Below are 13,568 nucleotides of genomic sequence, written 5' to 3'. Positions count from 1 at the left end.
TAAGCTTTTCCCATTCCTGGACCATTCTTGTGAACCTCCTCTGAACACGCTCCATGGCCATGACATCATTTGAGATATGGGGCCCAAAACTGCACACAATATTCCAACTGTGGTCTTACCAGAGCTTTATAGAGCCTCAGAAGTACATCCCTGCTTTTATACTAAAGTCCTCTCAAAATAAATGCCTTCCTAACTCCTGACTCAACATGATGAAAGCCAATGTACTGGCTGCATTTCCAAATTGCTTGCTGAACCTGCGTGCTAGCTTTTGACTTCTGAATATGGATACTCCAGTCCCTTTGAACACTGACATTTCCCAGTCTCTCCCTGTTTAGGGAAATACTCGACACCTCCATTTCTCCTTCCAAACAGGAGAATCTCAAACCTTGCCACATTACACCTGCCCATTTTATGTGAAGAGGTAACAAAACCAGAAGTTGCTGGAAAAGCTCAGCAGGAAAAGCTCAGCAGGTCTGACAGCATCTGTGGAGAGAAATCAGAGCTAATGCTTCAGATCGGGAGACCCTTCCTCAGACCTTCTCTCCACAGATGCTGCCAGACCTGCTGAGCTTTTCCAGCAACTTCTGGGTTTTGTTTTTGTTTCTGAGTTATAGCATCTGCAGTTCTTTCAGTTTTTATTATGTGCCATGGTGCTTCCTGAATGAAGGGCTTTTGCCCGAAACGTCGATTTTCCTGCTCCTTGGATGCTGCCTGAACTGCTGTGCTTTTCCAGCACCACACTCATCGAGACCCTGCTCCCTGAATGGCCTGGCATTAATTTGAGATTTCTGTTACTTGTTCTGGTCTCGTACCACACCAGAGAAGATAGTTTCATTTGGTCGACCCTACTGAATCTTTTAACGATCTTAAACACTTCAGTCAAGGGAATACAGGCAAAACCCAGGAGACCTATCCTCATAATTGAACCCATTTTAGCCTTGGGATCCTTACCTTTCGTAGCGAAGAGTGTGGTGCTGGAAAAGCACAGCAGGTCAGGCAGCATCCGAGGAGCAGGAAAGTCAATAGCCTTGATGAACGGCTTATGCCCGAAACGTTGATTCTCTTGCTCCTCAGATGCTGCCTGACCTGTGTGCTTTTCCTGCGCCCCACTTTTCAACAATGATCTCCAGCATCTGTGGTCCTCACTTTCTCCTTACCTTTAGTATCGTCAATGTAGCATCGTTCCATGCCAGTCGTCTGAAACTCTGACTTCAGCGTGATGTTGCCCAGTTTAAGTACGACTGCAACCGTCTCCATAATTGAGTCCACCTCAGCGTTACTGAATCCGATGACCTCCATGGCAGTCTGCAAGACAAGCAGTCAGACATCCAATGCAGTAATTGTGGATAGTTGCTTCATTTTAGCTCTGGAAAACAACTTGGTATTAGCTCCACGGGTTCTCCAAATGTCACTCGGTGTAACCAGAATCAACCATAATAATAATATCAATTTGACCTCGCTGGTTGCTAAGAATGCAGAAAGATCTTTTAAAAATTGTGCCAACTGCGAATGGAATCACAGAAATTTACAACACAGAAGGGGACCATTTGGCCTATCTGGTCCACCCTGCCCCTTCAAACAAGCATCTTACCTAGTGCTACTCTCCTGCTTTTACCCCATGTCCTTGCACCCCATTTCTATCCAAATAACCATCCAATGTCCCTCTTGAGTGCCTCAATGGAACCAGCTTCCATCACATTTCCAGGCAGTACATTACTAACTCCTCACTGGGTGAGTTTGCACATCACTTTAAATCTATGTCATCTTGTCTTGTTCTCTTCACAAGTGGGAACAACTTTTTCCTATCTACTCTGTGCCAGAGATAGGTGAAAATCTTCTCATGGTTCAATGTAGCAACTCTAATTCAGGAGATAATTATGAACTTTATGTTCGGGATTACACAATGCATCAGACCACAAATGTTTATTGATTTATTTTATTGTTGAAAGTTACATGCACATATGTGTCCAGTGTAATGAAATCATTGCATTTTAAGTGTGCAACCTTGTGTATACTTTAGCATGCGTTTGCCCATCTATTTGAAGGTCCCATTTTACAATTGAGAAGGATATTCACACAAAAGCAGAAAGAGCTCGCAATTAAATTGCACCTTTTACATCGTCAGGATGTTCCAAAGCATTTTGCGGCCAATTAAGTAATTTTTAAGTGCAGTTTGTAGTTACGTATGGCAAAAGCAGCAATCAACTTGCGCACAACAAGGTATCAGGAACAGCAAACAACAGTAAGATGTCAGTTGAGGGATACCTATCTTCCAGATCACTGGAATTTCTCTGCTTCCAATAGAGGCGGTGGGATCCTCTATGCCCACCTGAAGGGGCACTCAGGGCATCAATTGGAAGACAGCACCTCGAACAGAGCAGTGCTCCGATTTTGTCACACTGGCAGTGTCAGCTGAGATTGTCTGCTCAGGTTTCTACAATGTCACTTGAACCAACAACCTTCTGACCAGAAATGAGGGTGCGAACCACTGAACCGTGCCCTGACCCTCGATTACTAAGTTAATTTATCTTAAAGAGTACATTTTGATTGTATGACATTTGTGAGGTTAGTGTATTGAATACGTTCAGGTTTCTCAGTATGCCTATGTTTGCGCTGGGTCAAGCAGTTCATGCAACTTGGTTTGTCTTTGGTCTCTTTAAAGCACTAATTTATGTTCCTATAGAAAGGCAAGATGCAAGTTCATACCCTCAGAGCCTCAGAGCTCCATGCTGTTATGATGCCACCCTGCTCTGCATACAAAATACACACGATCAGGAGCAGCAGTAGACCATTCGGCCCTCTTCAGTATGCTATACCATTCAATAAGATCTGATTACACTTCATCCCCACATTCCTGCCTATTCCCTGGTAACCTTCCCCTCCCCTCCCCTGTCCCGTTTTTACCAATAATCCATCCATCTATATCTTTAAAATATTCAAGGATCGTTTCAGAAAGAGTGTTCCAAAGACTCACCGCCTTTTGTGAGAAAAAGTCTCGCTCCTAAATGGGCAGGCCCTTTTTTTTAAAATAGTGACACCCCCACCCCCTGCTCCCCCAATCCCCAGCCCCTTGTGTTCGATTCTCCCATAACAGGAAACACCCTTTCCAACATCCCTCCCATCAGCATTCCGTTTGTTTTGATGAAGTCACCAGCTGATACAAGTCTCGTCTGTCCAACCCTTCCTCTTAAAACCATTACCCTGCCCATTCCAGGTGTCAGTCTGGTGAAGCTTCTCTGCACTCTCTCCAATGCACTAACATATTTCTTTCAATAAATTGGCCAGTGTAAATAGTATTCGAGATGCAGTCTCACCAGAGTCCTCTATAACCGAAGCACAACCTCCCTACTTTTTGCATTCAATTCCCCTTACAACAAAATATAACACACTATTTGTCTTTTATTTTTTAGAAAATCTAAGAACAATAGGAGTCAAGGTAGAATTTCATAACCGGGAAAGGCAGTATATTTAATGGCATTTAATGCAGATTGTCTTGGGTACGGTGCTTAACTGGGCATTTAGCCTCTGTCTTGGTGAGAAATGTGGTGATATTCCACCAGATTCCACTGTCACCCTGAACAAATTCTACCGGCACAAGAGTCTGGAATGAAACAGCATCCAGTGTTAACTGAAAAGGCTAGCCACCCGCAGACATCTCAGATACTTTAGATGCATCTGAAACAGTCCTCGTACATGCCAAACACACCACATTCTGTCTGGACACTCTGCATACAAACCCCAATAAATCCATTTCAAGAGACAAAATACTATCTTTGCTTTCCCTAGTTCCCCATCTTGCAGGATAATGGGGCGGGGGGAGGGGTTAGCATTTACACACTTCATTTCCATATTTACATTGGAGGTTGGCAGGATGTTATGGGGAATAAATTTTGCCTGAGCCTGTGTACCTTCAATACTCTGCAGGAGCCATGCTGTGTAACGTTATCACTCCCTTTCAAAACGCAAGTCACTTACTTTAATTGCGGTGAAATTGGTGGCATCGTTGACTCCATTTAATGTCGTTGTGTCTGTGTTCAGGTAGGTGTAATGATTGCAGTCTGGTAGCACCTTCAGATGCTCTGTGGAGTAGAAACATAGAGGATGATTGCTGTGACAATTTCTACGGAGCACTTGTATTTAATAATGTGGAAACACAGCCGCGTACTGCAATGCCCCACAGCATTGTGCCAAAGTTCAGGCTAGTCATGTCGATGATTTCCCCATTGAGTGTCATCACTTGCACATTGGAGGAGGACAGGATGAGTTTACCACCCCAATCCCCTGACCAAATATGTGAAAATCCAACGGCTTGCATAAGCTAAGGCTTACCATAATGAGCAGCAACTGAAGTGAGGTCCTAGGAAGTGTGGGTAGAACCACACCCTCCGGTCACTAAGGGACTTCCTGAATGTCTGATAAGATTGATTTGGAGATGCCGGTGTTGGACTGGGGTGGACAAAGTTAAAAATCACACAACACCAGGTTATAGTCCAACAGGTTTAATCAGAAGCACTAGCTTTCACAGCACTGCTCCTTCATCAGGAGGAACAGAGGGATCTGGGTTTGCAAGTACATAGATCCCTCAAAGTTGCCACCCAAGTGGATAGGGTTGTTAAGAAAGCACATGGTGTTTTGGCTTTCATTAACAGGGAGATCGAGTTTAAGAGCCACGAGGTTTTGCTGCAGCTCTACAAGTCCCTGGTGAGACCACACTTGGAATATTGTGTCCAGTTCTCGTCGCCCTACAGATACAGAGGCTTTGGAGAGGGTGCAAAGAAGGTTTACCAGGATGCTGCCTGGACTGGAGGGCTTGCCTTATGAAGAAAGGTTGAATAAGCTTGGACTTTTCTCTCTGGAGAGAAAGAGGAAGAGAGGAGACCTGATCGAGGTGTACAAAATAATGAGAGGAATAGATAGAGTCAATAACCAGAGACTTTTCCCCAGGGCAGGATTGACTGGTACGAGAAGTCATAGTTTGAAGATATTAGGTGGAAGGTATAAAGGAGACGTCAGAGGTAGGTTCTTTATGTAGAGAGTTGTGAATGCATGGAATGCGTTGCCAGCGGTGGTGGTGGAAGCAGAGTCTTTGGGGATATTTAAGCGACTGTTGGACATGCACATGGATAGCAGGGAGTTGAGGGGTGCTTAGGTTAGGTTACTATATTTTACATTAGGATTAAATCTCGGCACAACATTGTGGGCCAAAGGACCTGTTCTGTGCTGTACTTTTCTATGTTCTATGTTCTATAACCTGGTGTTGTGTGATTTTGTAACCTGATAGGATTGGACATTGTGAACATCAACAGTTTTGAAAGTATGTGAGATACCTCAGAGTAATGTGTAGAAATGCTCTGACCCTATTTCTGTTTATAAAATGTTCAACTTGAAATGCTTTGCCCTCTGATTGTATGCCTGGCATGGAATGCATGTTATAAATATTAAGACACCCAAGAGTGGAACATGAAGTATGGGGACAAGTTGAGTTTTGTCATAAATTCTGTAACTTTTCAACTGGAATGGTGGTAATATACCTTGAGAAACTTTCTGAATAATATATATTTTGGGGGAAAAAATTGACTGCTCATAGCAGGGACACTATCCGTTATTTGGACAAGGATACACAATACGCTCTGTCCCGGAACTAGATTGAGTGGAATTACAAAACGGTCAGAATGGGATGGAGGTATAGAAAATGGAAAGACAAACAATACTCACTGAGAAGATCAGGGGATCCTCCAGCCAACAGCTGGTAGAAGATATGGAAGTTCCTCTCTCCTTTCAGACGTTTGACAACACGAGATTTCTCTAGAAGATCTGAAACAACATCCAATCCATCAGAACTCAAAGTAGATCCAGGTTTGCTTCTCTCCCCTTTTATGTCAGGTTTCCACCAGGATAAAAAGTTCAAACTCATTAGAAAAAATGAGAATAAACAGCTTTGTGTTGCAACACTAAATTATAAAGGTCACCAGACAGATTAGGATGAGGGATGCATTAGCCCCGTTTTAGTTCATCTGACCAGAAAGACAAGCTGCTCCGCATTAACCTTTTCTCCATCGTGTACAGCCTTGTGTCCTTCCATATATCCTATCTCAGTTGCTTCCTTTCAAGTCTAAAAGGCTCATGTTCTTCCAGTCTTTCTTCATTGCTCAATCTTCCTAACACTGGAAGCAGCTTCTCATGGCCTTCAGCACTACAGTATTTTCCTATTCATTTATTTAATTTCCTAATCTTACCTCCATCCAGACAAATTGTCTTGCTATTGCAGTATTGTGATAAATAGTTCATTGAACAAACCAAAGATAGAAAATAATTGATAAGCAGAAAGAAATTCCTCTTCGTCTCTGTCTTAAATGGGCGACCCCTTACTTTGAGATGATTCCGTCTGGTTTTAGACACTCCCACAAGGGAAAACAATCTCTCTGTATCTCCCCTTCAAGTTCCCGAAGAATCTTGTATATTTCAATCAAGTCACCTCTCATTCTTTGAAATTCCAATGAGTACAGGCCCAATCTATTCAACCTCTCCTCATCAAACAGTCTCTCCATACCTGGGATCAGCCGAGTGAACCTTCTCTGGACTGTCTCCAATGTCAATACACCTTTCCTCAGATAAGGAGCCCAGAACCGTTCACAGTATTTCAGCTGTGGTCTGATTGGTGCCTTATATAGTTTTAGCAAAACCTCCTGACTTCATTACTCCATTTAGAGTCATAGAGATGTATAGCACAGAAACAGACCCTTCAGTCCACCTCGTCCATGCCGACCAGATATCCTAAATTAATCCCGTCCCATTTGCCAGCACTTGGCCCATATCCCTCTAGACCCTGCCTATTCACGCACCCATCCAACTGTAATTGTACCAGCCTCCATAACTTCCTCTGGCAGTTCATTTCATAGACAGACTACCCTCTGAGTGAAAAGGTTGCCCCTTAGGTCCCTTTTAAATTTTTCCCCTCTCACCCTAAACCCATGTCCTTTCATTCTGGACTTCCCCACCCCCAGGGAAAAGACTTTGCCTATTTTCCCTATCCATGCCCCTCATGATATTATAAACCTCTATAAGGTCACCCCTCAGCCTCCGACACTCCAGGGAAAATATCCCCAGCCTGTTCAGCCTCTCCCTGTAGCTCAACTCCTCCAACTCTGGCAACATCCTTGTAAATGTTTTCTGAACCCTTTCAAGTTTCACAACATCCTTCCGATAGGAAGGAGACCAGAATTGCACACAATATTCCAACAGTGGCCTAACCAGTGTCCTGTACAGCCGCAACATGACCTCCCAACTCCTGTACTCAATGCTTTATCTAATAAATGAAAGCATCCCAAACGCCGTCTTCACTATCCTATTTACCTGCGATTCTACTTTCAAGGAGCTATGAACCTGCACTCCAAGGTCTCTTTGTTCAGCAACACTCCCCAGGACCTTATGATGAAATGTATAAGTGCTGCCCTCATTTGCCTTTCCAAAATGCAGCACCTTGCATTTATCTAAATTAGTCATAGTCATGGAGTCATAGAGATGTACAGCATGGAAAAAGACCCTTCGGTCCAACCCGTCCATGCCGACCAGATATCCCATGGGCCAGATCCCATGTCAGCATCTGGCCCATATCCCTCCAAACCCTTCCTATTCATATATCCATCTAAATGCCTCTTAAATGTTGTAATTGTACCAGCCTCCACCACTTCCTCTGGCAGCTCATTCCATACATGTATAAACTCCATGTGCCAAGATCCCGTTGTACTCTGAGGTTACCTTCTTTGCTGTCCACTACACCTGCAATTTTGGTGTCATCTGCAAACTTACTAACTATACTTCTAATGTTCACATCCAAATCATTTATCTAAATGATGAAAAGCAGTAAACCTCGCGCTTCTTTGAAATAAAGGCCAACATTCTGTTTGTTTTCCCCGTCACCTGCTGAACGTGTGTGTTAGTTTTTTCTTATGATTTATGCACGACGATTTCCAAATCCCTTTGTGCAGTCTTCCTCCCCTTAAACAATATTCAGCTCTTCTATTCTTCTTGTTAAAGTGCATTACCTCAGATTTCCCCACATTATATTCCATGTGCCATTTTGTTGCCCACTTACTTAACCTGTCTATATCCCTCTGGCAGACTCTTTTGCTATTCTCACTATACACCTTTCCATCTATTTTTGTGTCATCTGCAAACTTGGTGATTGTACATTCATTTCCCACATCCAAGATATTATTATATATTGCAAATAATTGTAGCTCCAGCAGTAACCTCTCTGGCACCACACTAGTTGTCATCTTGTAAAGGTCCCCATTATCCCAACTCTTTGTCTTCTATTAGTTATCCAATTCTCTATCCATGCTAATATATTACCCCCCACACCTTGAGCTCTTCTCTTACTAAGTAGCCTGGCATGTGGAACCTTATCAAATGCCTTCTGAAAATCCAAATATGTTAATTTTATTGGCTCCCCTTTATCTATCCTGATTGTTACCTCATCAAAAAACTCTAATACATTCATCAGGTATGTTGTTCCCTCTGTGAAACCATGCTGACTCTGCTTGATCATGTTGTGTATCTCTAAATGTTATTCCAACAGAATGTAAGATTTTGCAAATGACAGATGATAAAGTAACTGGACTGTAAGTTACCTTTTTTTTGTCACCTCCCCTTTCTTGAATAAACATGTTGCACTGGCAGTTTTCTAATCCTCCTGCACCTTTCCAGAATCAAAGAATTCTTAGAATATCAATCTCAGTGCATCTACTATCCAAGTACCTTCGATCCATGCTGACCAGATATCCTAAATTCATCTCGTCCCATTTGCCAGCATTTGGCTAATGTCCCTCTAAACCCTTCCTATCCATATACCCATCCAGATGCCTTTTAAATGCTGTAATTGTACCAGCCCCCACCACGTCCTCTGGCAATTCGTTCCATAAGCATACCACCCTCTTCATGAAAAAGTTGTCCCTTAGGTCCCTTTTAAATTATTCCCCTCTCACCCTAAACCTATGCCCTCTAGTTCTGGGCTTCCCCACCCCAGGGAAAAGACCTTTTCTATTCACCCTATCCATGCCCCTCATGATTTTATAAACCTCTATAAAGTCACCCCTGGAATGCGACCTATCAGCCCCAGGAGACTTATCAGCCTTTAGCCCCATTATTTTCCCGAGTACCTTTTCCTCTAGTTATTGTTTATGTTTCTCTCCCCATTTTTGCCCCTCGATTATTTTACAATTTTGGAATGCTGTTAGTGTATTCCACTGTGAAGACTGATGCAAAGTACTCCTTCAATTCCTCTGTCATTTCCTAGTTCCCCATTATTATTTCCCTAGCTTCTTTCATTTTGCCCTTTCTCTTCCTTTTTATGTAATCTTGCTGTCTAGTTTACTCTCAAGGTTTATTTTCTCCCTCTGTTTTTTGGTCATATTTTGTTGGTTTTTAAAACGTTCCCAATCCTCTGGGTTACCACCAATGTATGTCACATTGTATGGTTCTTCTTTCAATTTGATTCCATCCTTAGCTTTCTTGGTTAACGACAGTTGGTTTATCCCTTTCCTGGAATCCTTTTTCCTCACTGGGATGCATCTTTCTTATGAGTCATGAGCTATTTTCTTTAATACCTCCATTATTCCTTGACCATCTTTCCTGTGAAGTTCCTCTCACAGTCCTCTCCAGCAACTCTGTCTTCATTCCTTTGTAATTACATTGATTTAGGTTTACTTGTTTCAACTGTTTTTAACTCAAGTTTGTCATCCTCAAACTGAATGCCAAATTCTACCAAGTTATGCTCAGTGGTTCCTATGAGATCTTTACTTGGGACATCATTTATTAAACCTGCCTCATCACACATTATCTATAGACCACTCCCACCAGTGTCTTCTTCCCTTTCTTATTTCTTACCTGCCTATTGGAGATTCCACATCACTAATCCAAGGTCAAGACCGACACCCAGCCTGAGCAGTTGCTGGAATGAAATTGCCTCTTTAACTGCATTCAAATACACAAGAGGGACCCCGGTAGATTTTCATCTTACCAACTTTTAACAAATACAAAATCATGGGCAGCTTGTCCCCAGTTTTGCAATGAAAGCAAGCATGCAGGTACAGCAGACAGTGAAGAAAGCTCACTATGCTGGCCTTCATAACAAGAGGAATTGAGTATAGGAGCAAAGAGGTTCTTCTGCAGCTGTACAGGGCCCTGGTGAGACCGCACCTGGATTATTGTGTGCAGTTTTGGTCTCCAAATTTGAGAAAAGACATTCTGGCTATTGAGGGAGTGCAGCGTAGGTTCATGGGGTCAATTCCCGGAAGGGCGGGACTATCATATGTTGAAAGATTGGAGCGACTGGGCTTGTATACACTTGAGTTTAGAGGGGATCTGATTGAGACGTATAAGATTATTAATGGATTGGACACTCTGGAGGCAGGAAGCATGTTTCCGCTGGTGGGTGAGTCCAGAACCAAAGGACACAGCTTAAAAATAAGGGCTGGACCATTTCGAACAGAGTTGAGGAGAAACCTCTTCACCCAGAGAGTGGTGGGTGTGTGGAATGCTCTGCCTCAGATTGCTGTGGAGGCCAAGTCTCTGGATACTTTCAAGAAAGAGTTGGATAGAACTCTGAAGGATAGTGGAATCAAGGGTTATGGGGATAAGGCAGGAACAGGATACTGATTGAGGATGATCAGCCATGATCATAATGAATGGCGATGCTGGCTCGAAGGGCCAAATGGCCTACTCCTGCACCTATTGTCTATTGTCTATTGAAGGCATTTAGCTCACCAAGGGATAAATACTGGCCCCAGGACACCATGGAGAATGGCCCTGTTCTTTTTCCAGTGATGGCCACAGGATCCTTTACACTCGTAATATACAGAGCCTTGGTTTCTACACCCTGGCACTGAAGAGGGACGTCCATGCCTACAGCAGTTTATAAAAGTGATGAGGAAAATCTTGTGAGTTCTTGTTGGATTAGCTGCAGACTTTCTGCTGTGGGCACTGGATCGCAGCTTTACTGGATTTATTTTTGATAAAGCAAATGGCAGGCGAGCCAACATTTCTTGCAAGGAGTTGGAGATCCTCCCCTCCCATTACTGCCTGCACTGACTCTGTCGCTGTTCGGATTGCCAGTCAGCTTTGTGTTATCTGCTGTCAGCCTTTGCACGTTTATGAGTCTTTAATGGGCATGAGGAACAGATTTGCAGTAGCTTGCCTCCTGCTTCACTGAGGTGTTCTTAAAAGCAAAGTGGTAAATGAAGTAGAAGACATGGAGGAGTTATTTCAAAGATCTGATGTCAATAAAAACAGACTATACTAAATGCTTAGTCCACTTTTTTTGCTGCGTGCAAGTTGGCTGTTGCATTTCCTACAACTGTGACTACACTGCCAAAGTGCTTCAAATCCACATTTCAGAAACTTCGATTCTGACCAGCAAAACAAAGTCAGCTGAATGCTGAATGATGGTACGGGTTCATATAAAGGAAGGCTGTATTCATACAAGCCAGGTGCCCAGCCTATGTTTATGATCTGGAAGCGCAACATGCCAGATATTGTCTTTGGGAAACGTAGTGAGAGCAGCTCAAATTGAGGGAATTGATAGGAAGGTCCTTTCTACAAATTTTGTCTTAATTGGTTGTAACTCTTAAAAAAATATACATCCACCTTCCGAGTCAGCACATTCCTAATAGGTTTGAATTGACTATCACCCTAGACAGCTTTAAGTTCTGATTGCAGCTGCTGACTTGTATTTATTACCTTTCAAAGTTCGCCAATAATCATTAACGTAAATTGCCTTTGGACTTTGAGATAACTGAAGATTGTTTTACAAGTATTCCATGTCCAACTTTCTCCAGTTGTGATGAAAGGTCATCAAGCTGAAATGTTAGCTCTGTTCCTCTCTCTGAAGACGCTGCCAGTTTCTCCGGCAGTTTCTGATTTTATTTCAGATATTCAACACCCACAACATTTTGCTTTCATGCCAGGAGTGTTTCCGCTCAGTTTAAACTTGGGAAAAGTCTTGCCGATCAAACTTGCGTATGACCTTTACTGATCACCGCACAGATCCTTCATGTGCAATAGTCACTTTCAGATTCACCCTTGGGTATTTCAGCACCATTAGTCATACATTTGTTGAATTTCATGTGATACTGATCAACACACCAATCAACCTAGCCTAATTCATTTTGTATTACCTTGGGATCTACCCTATCCCTGGTTTGATATGAGCTATGAATACACATTGGATCCTTGGGACGCCAAGGGCTTGAAATCATTCCTAAAGTGGTACGCCCAGAATTGTACACAATACTCCTGCTGACTTCCAAACCAAAAAAAAATCATGAAGGTTAACATAACTATCTCTCTATTGCACTCAATTGTGTTATTAGTACATATCCCAAGTTGTTTCATTAAACAAGAATCAGAGTAAAAATTGTCTAAATCCCAATATTTTCTATCCTTCAAAATAAAACAAAAATGTATAAATCCACCACTTTGAAAAAAAAACCCATGATATTCCACGTGATGATTGGGTGAACAAAAGACTTTCCTTTAACTCTGACACTGTAACAGTATTCTTCCAAAATGAGGGGGCACAATCACAAGGGTCACGAAATACAAAAGAACTACTGTACCCATGAGTGACAATGCCTGGCACCTGCCTATCCCTATGGTTATGTGCATGTTCCTTCTGTACATCTCTATGACTCTATGACTCTGACCTCACTTAGAGTCGTAGAGTCATAGAGATGTACAGCATGGAAACAGACCCTTCGGTCCAAGCCGTCCATGCCAACCAGATATCCCAACCCAATCTAGTCCCACCTGCCAGCACCCGGTTCATATCCCTCCAAACCCTTCCTATAAGAAAAACAGTAACTGCAGATGCTGGAAACCAGAGTCTACATTAGAGTGGTGCTGGAAAAGCACAGCAGTTCAGGCAGCATCTGAGGAGCAGTAAAATCAGTCTATTCCTGATGAAGGGCTTTTGCCTGAAACGTCGATTTTCCTGCTCCTCGGATGCTGCCTGAACTGCTGTGCTTTTCCAGCACCACTCTAATCTAGACTCTTCCTATTCATAGACCCATCCAAATGCCTCTTAAATGTTGCAATTGTACCAGCCTCCACCACTTCCTCTGGCAGCTCATTCCATACACGTACCACCCTCTGTGTGAAAACGTTCCCCCCTCATCCTTAACCTATGCCCCTCTAGTTCTGGACTCCCCAACCCCAGGGAAAAGACTTTGCCTATTTACCCTATCCATGTCCCTCATAATTTTGTAAACCTCTATAAGGTCACCCCTCAGCCTCTGACACACCAGGGAAAACAGCCCCAGCCTGTTCAGCCTCTCCCTATAGCTCAAGTCCTCCAACCCTGGCAACATCCTTGTAAATCTTTTCTGAACCCTTTCAAGTTTCACAACATCTATCTGTTGTTTCCTATCCTTCACCTTGTTAAACCTTACATGCAGAATCTTGGCTCAAGCTTTTTGGATGACACACTGGGGGGGTGGGGGCGGGTGGGGGGGGCGGGGGGGGGGGGGCAATAATAAAAAAAAACATAATTCAGGTCAGTTTGGCAGAAT

At 43.0% G+C, this 13,568-nt stretch overlaps 1 protein-coding gene across 1 annotated transcript in view; it reads right to left on the bottom strand.

The window, feature by feature from the left end:
- Nucleotides 1-13,568, bottom strand: part of LOC140471167 (unconventional myosin-Ib-like) — a 65,266-nt gene that overhangs the window by 31,590 nt on the left and 20,108 nt on the right. The window contains exons 8-10 of the mRNA XM_072567051.1: nt 5,716-5,814; nt 3,976-4,079; nt 1,158-1,305 (exon numbers count right to left, since the gene is read on the bottom strand). Of these exons, the coding sequence (XP_072423152.1) occupies nt 1,158-1,305; nt 3,976-4,079; nt 5,716-5,814 (351 nt within the window). The remainder of the gene's footprint in view (nt 1-1,157; nt 1,306-3,975; nt 4,080-5,715; nt 5,815-13,568) is intronic.

The sequence above is a fragment of the Chiloscyllium punctatum genome, chromosome X, assembly GCF_047496795.1.
Source record: "Chiloscyllium punctatum isolate Juve2018m chromosome X, sChiPun1.3, whole genome shotgun sequence".
Classification (NCBI taxonomy): domain Eukaryota; kingdom Metazoa; phylum Chordata; class Chondrichthyes; order Orectolobiformes; family Hemiscylliidae; genus Chiloscyllium; species Chiloscyllium punctatum.
Note: the sequence above shows the minus strand (reverse complement) of the source record. Positions and strands in the feature narration are given on the sequence as shown.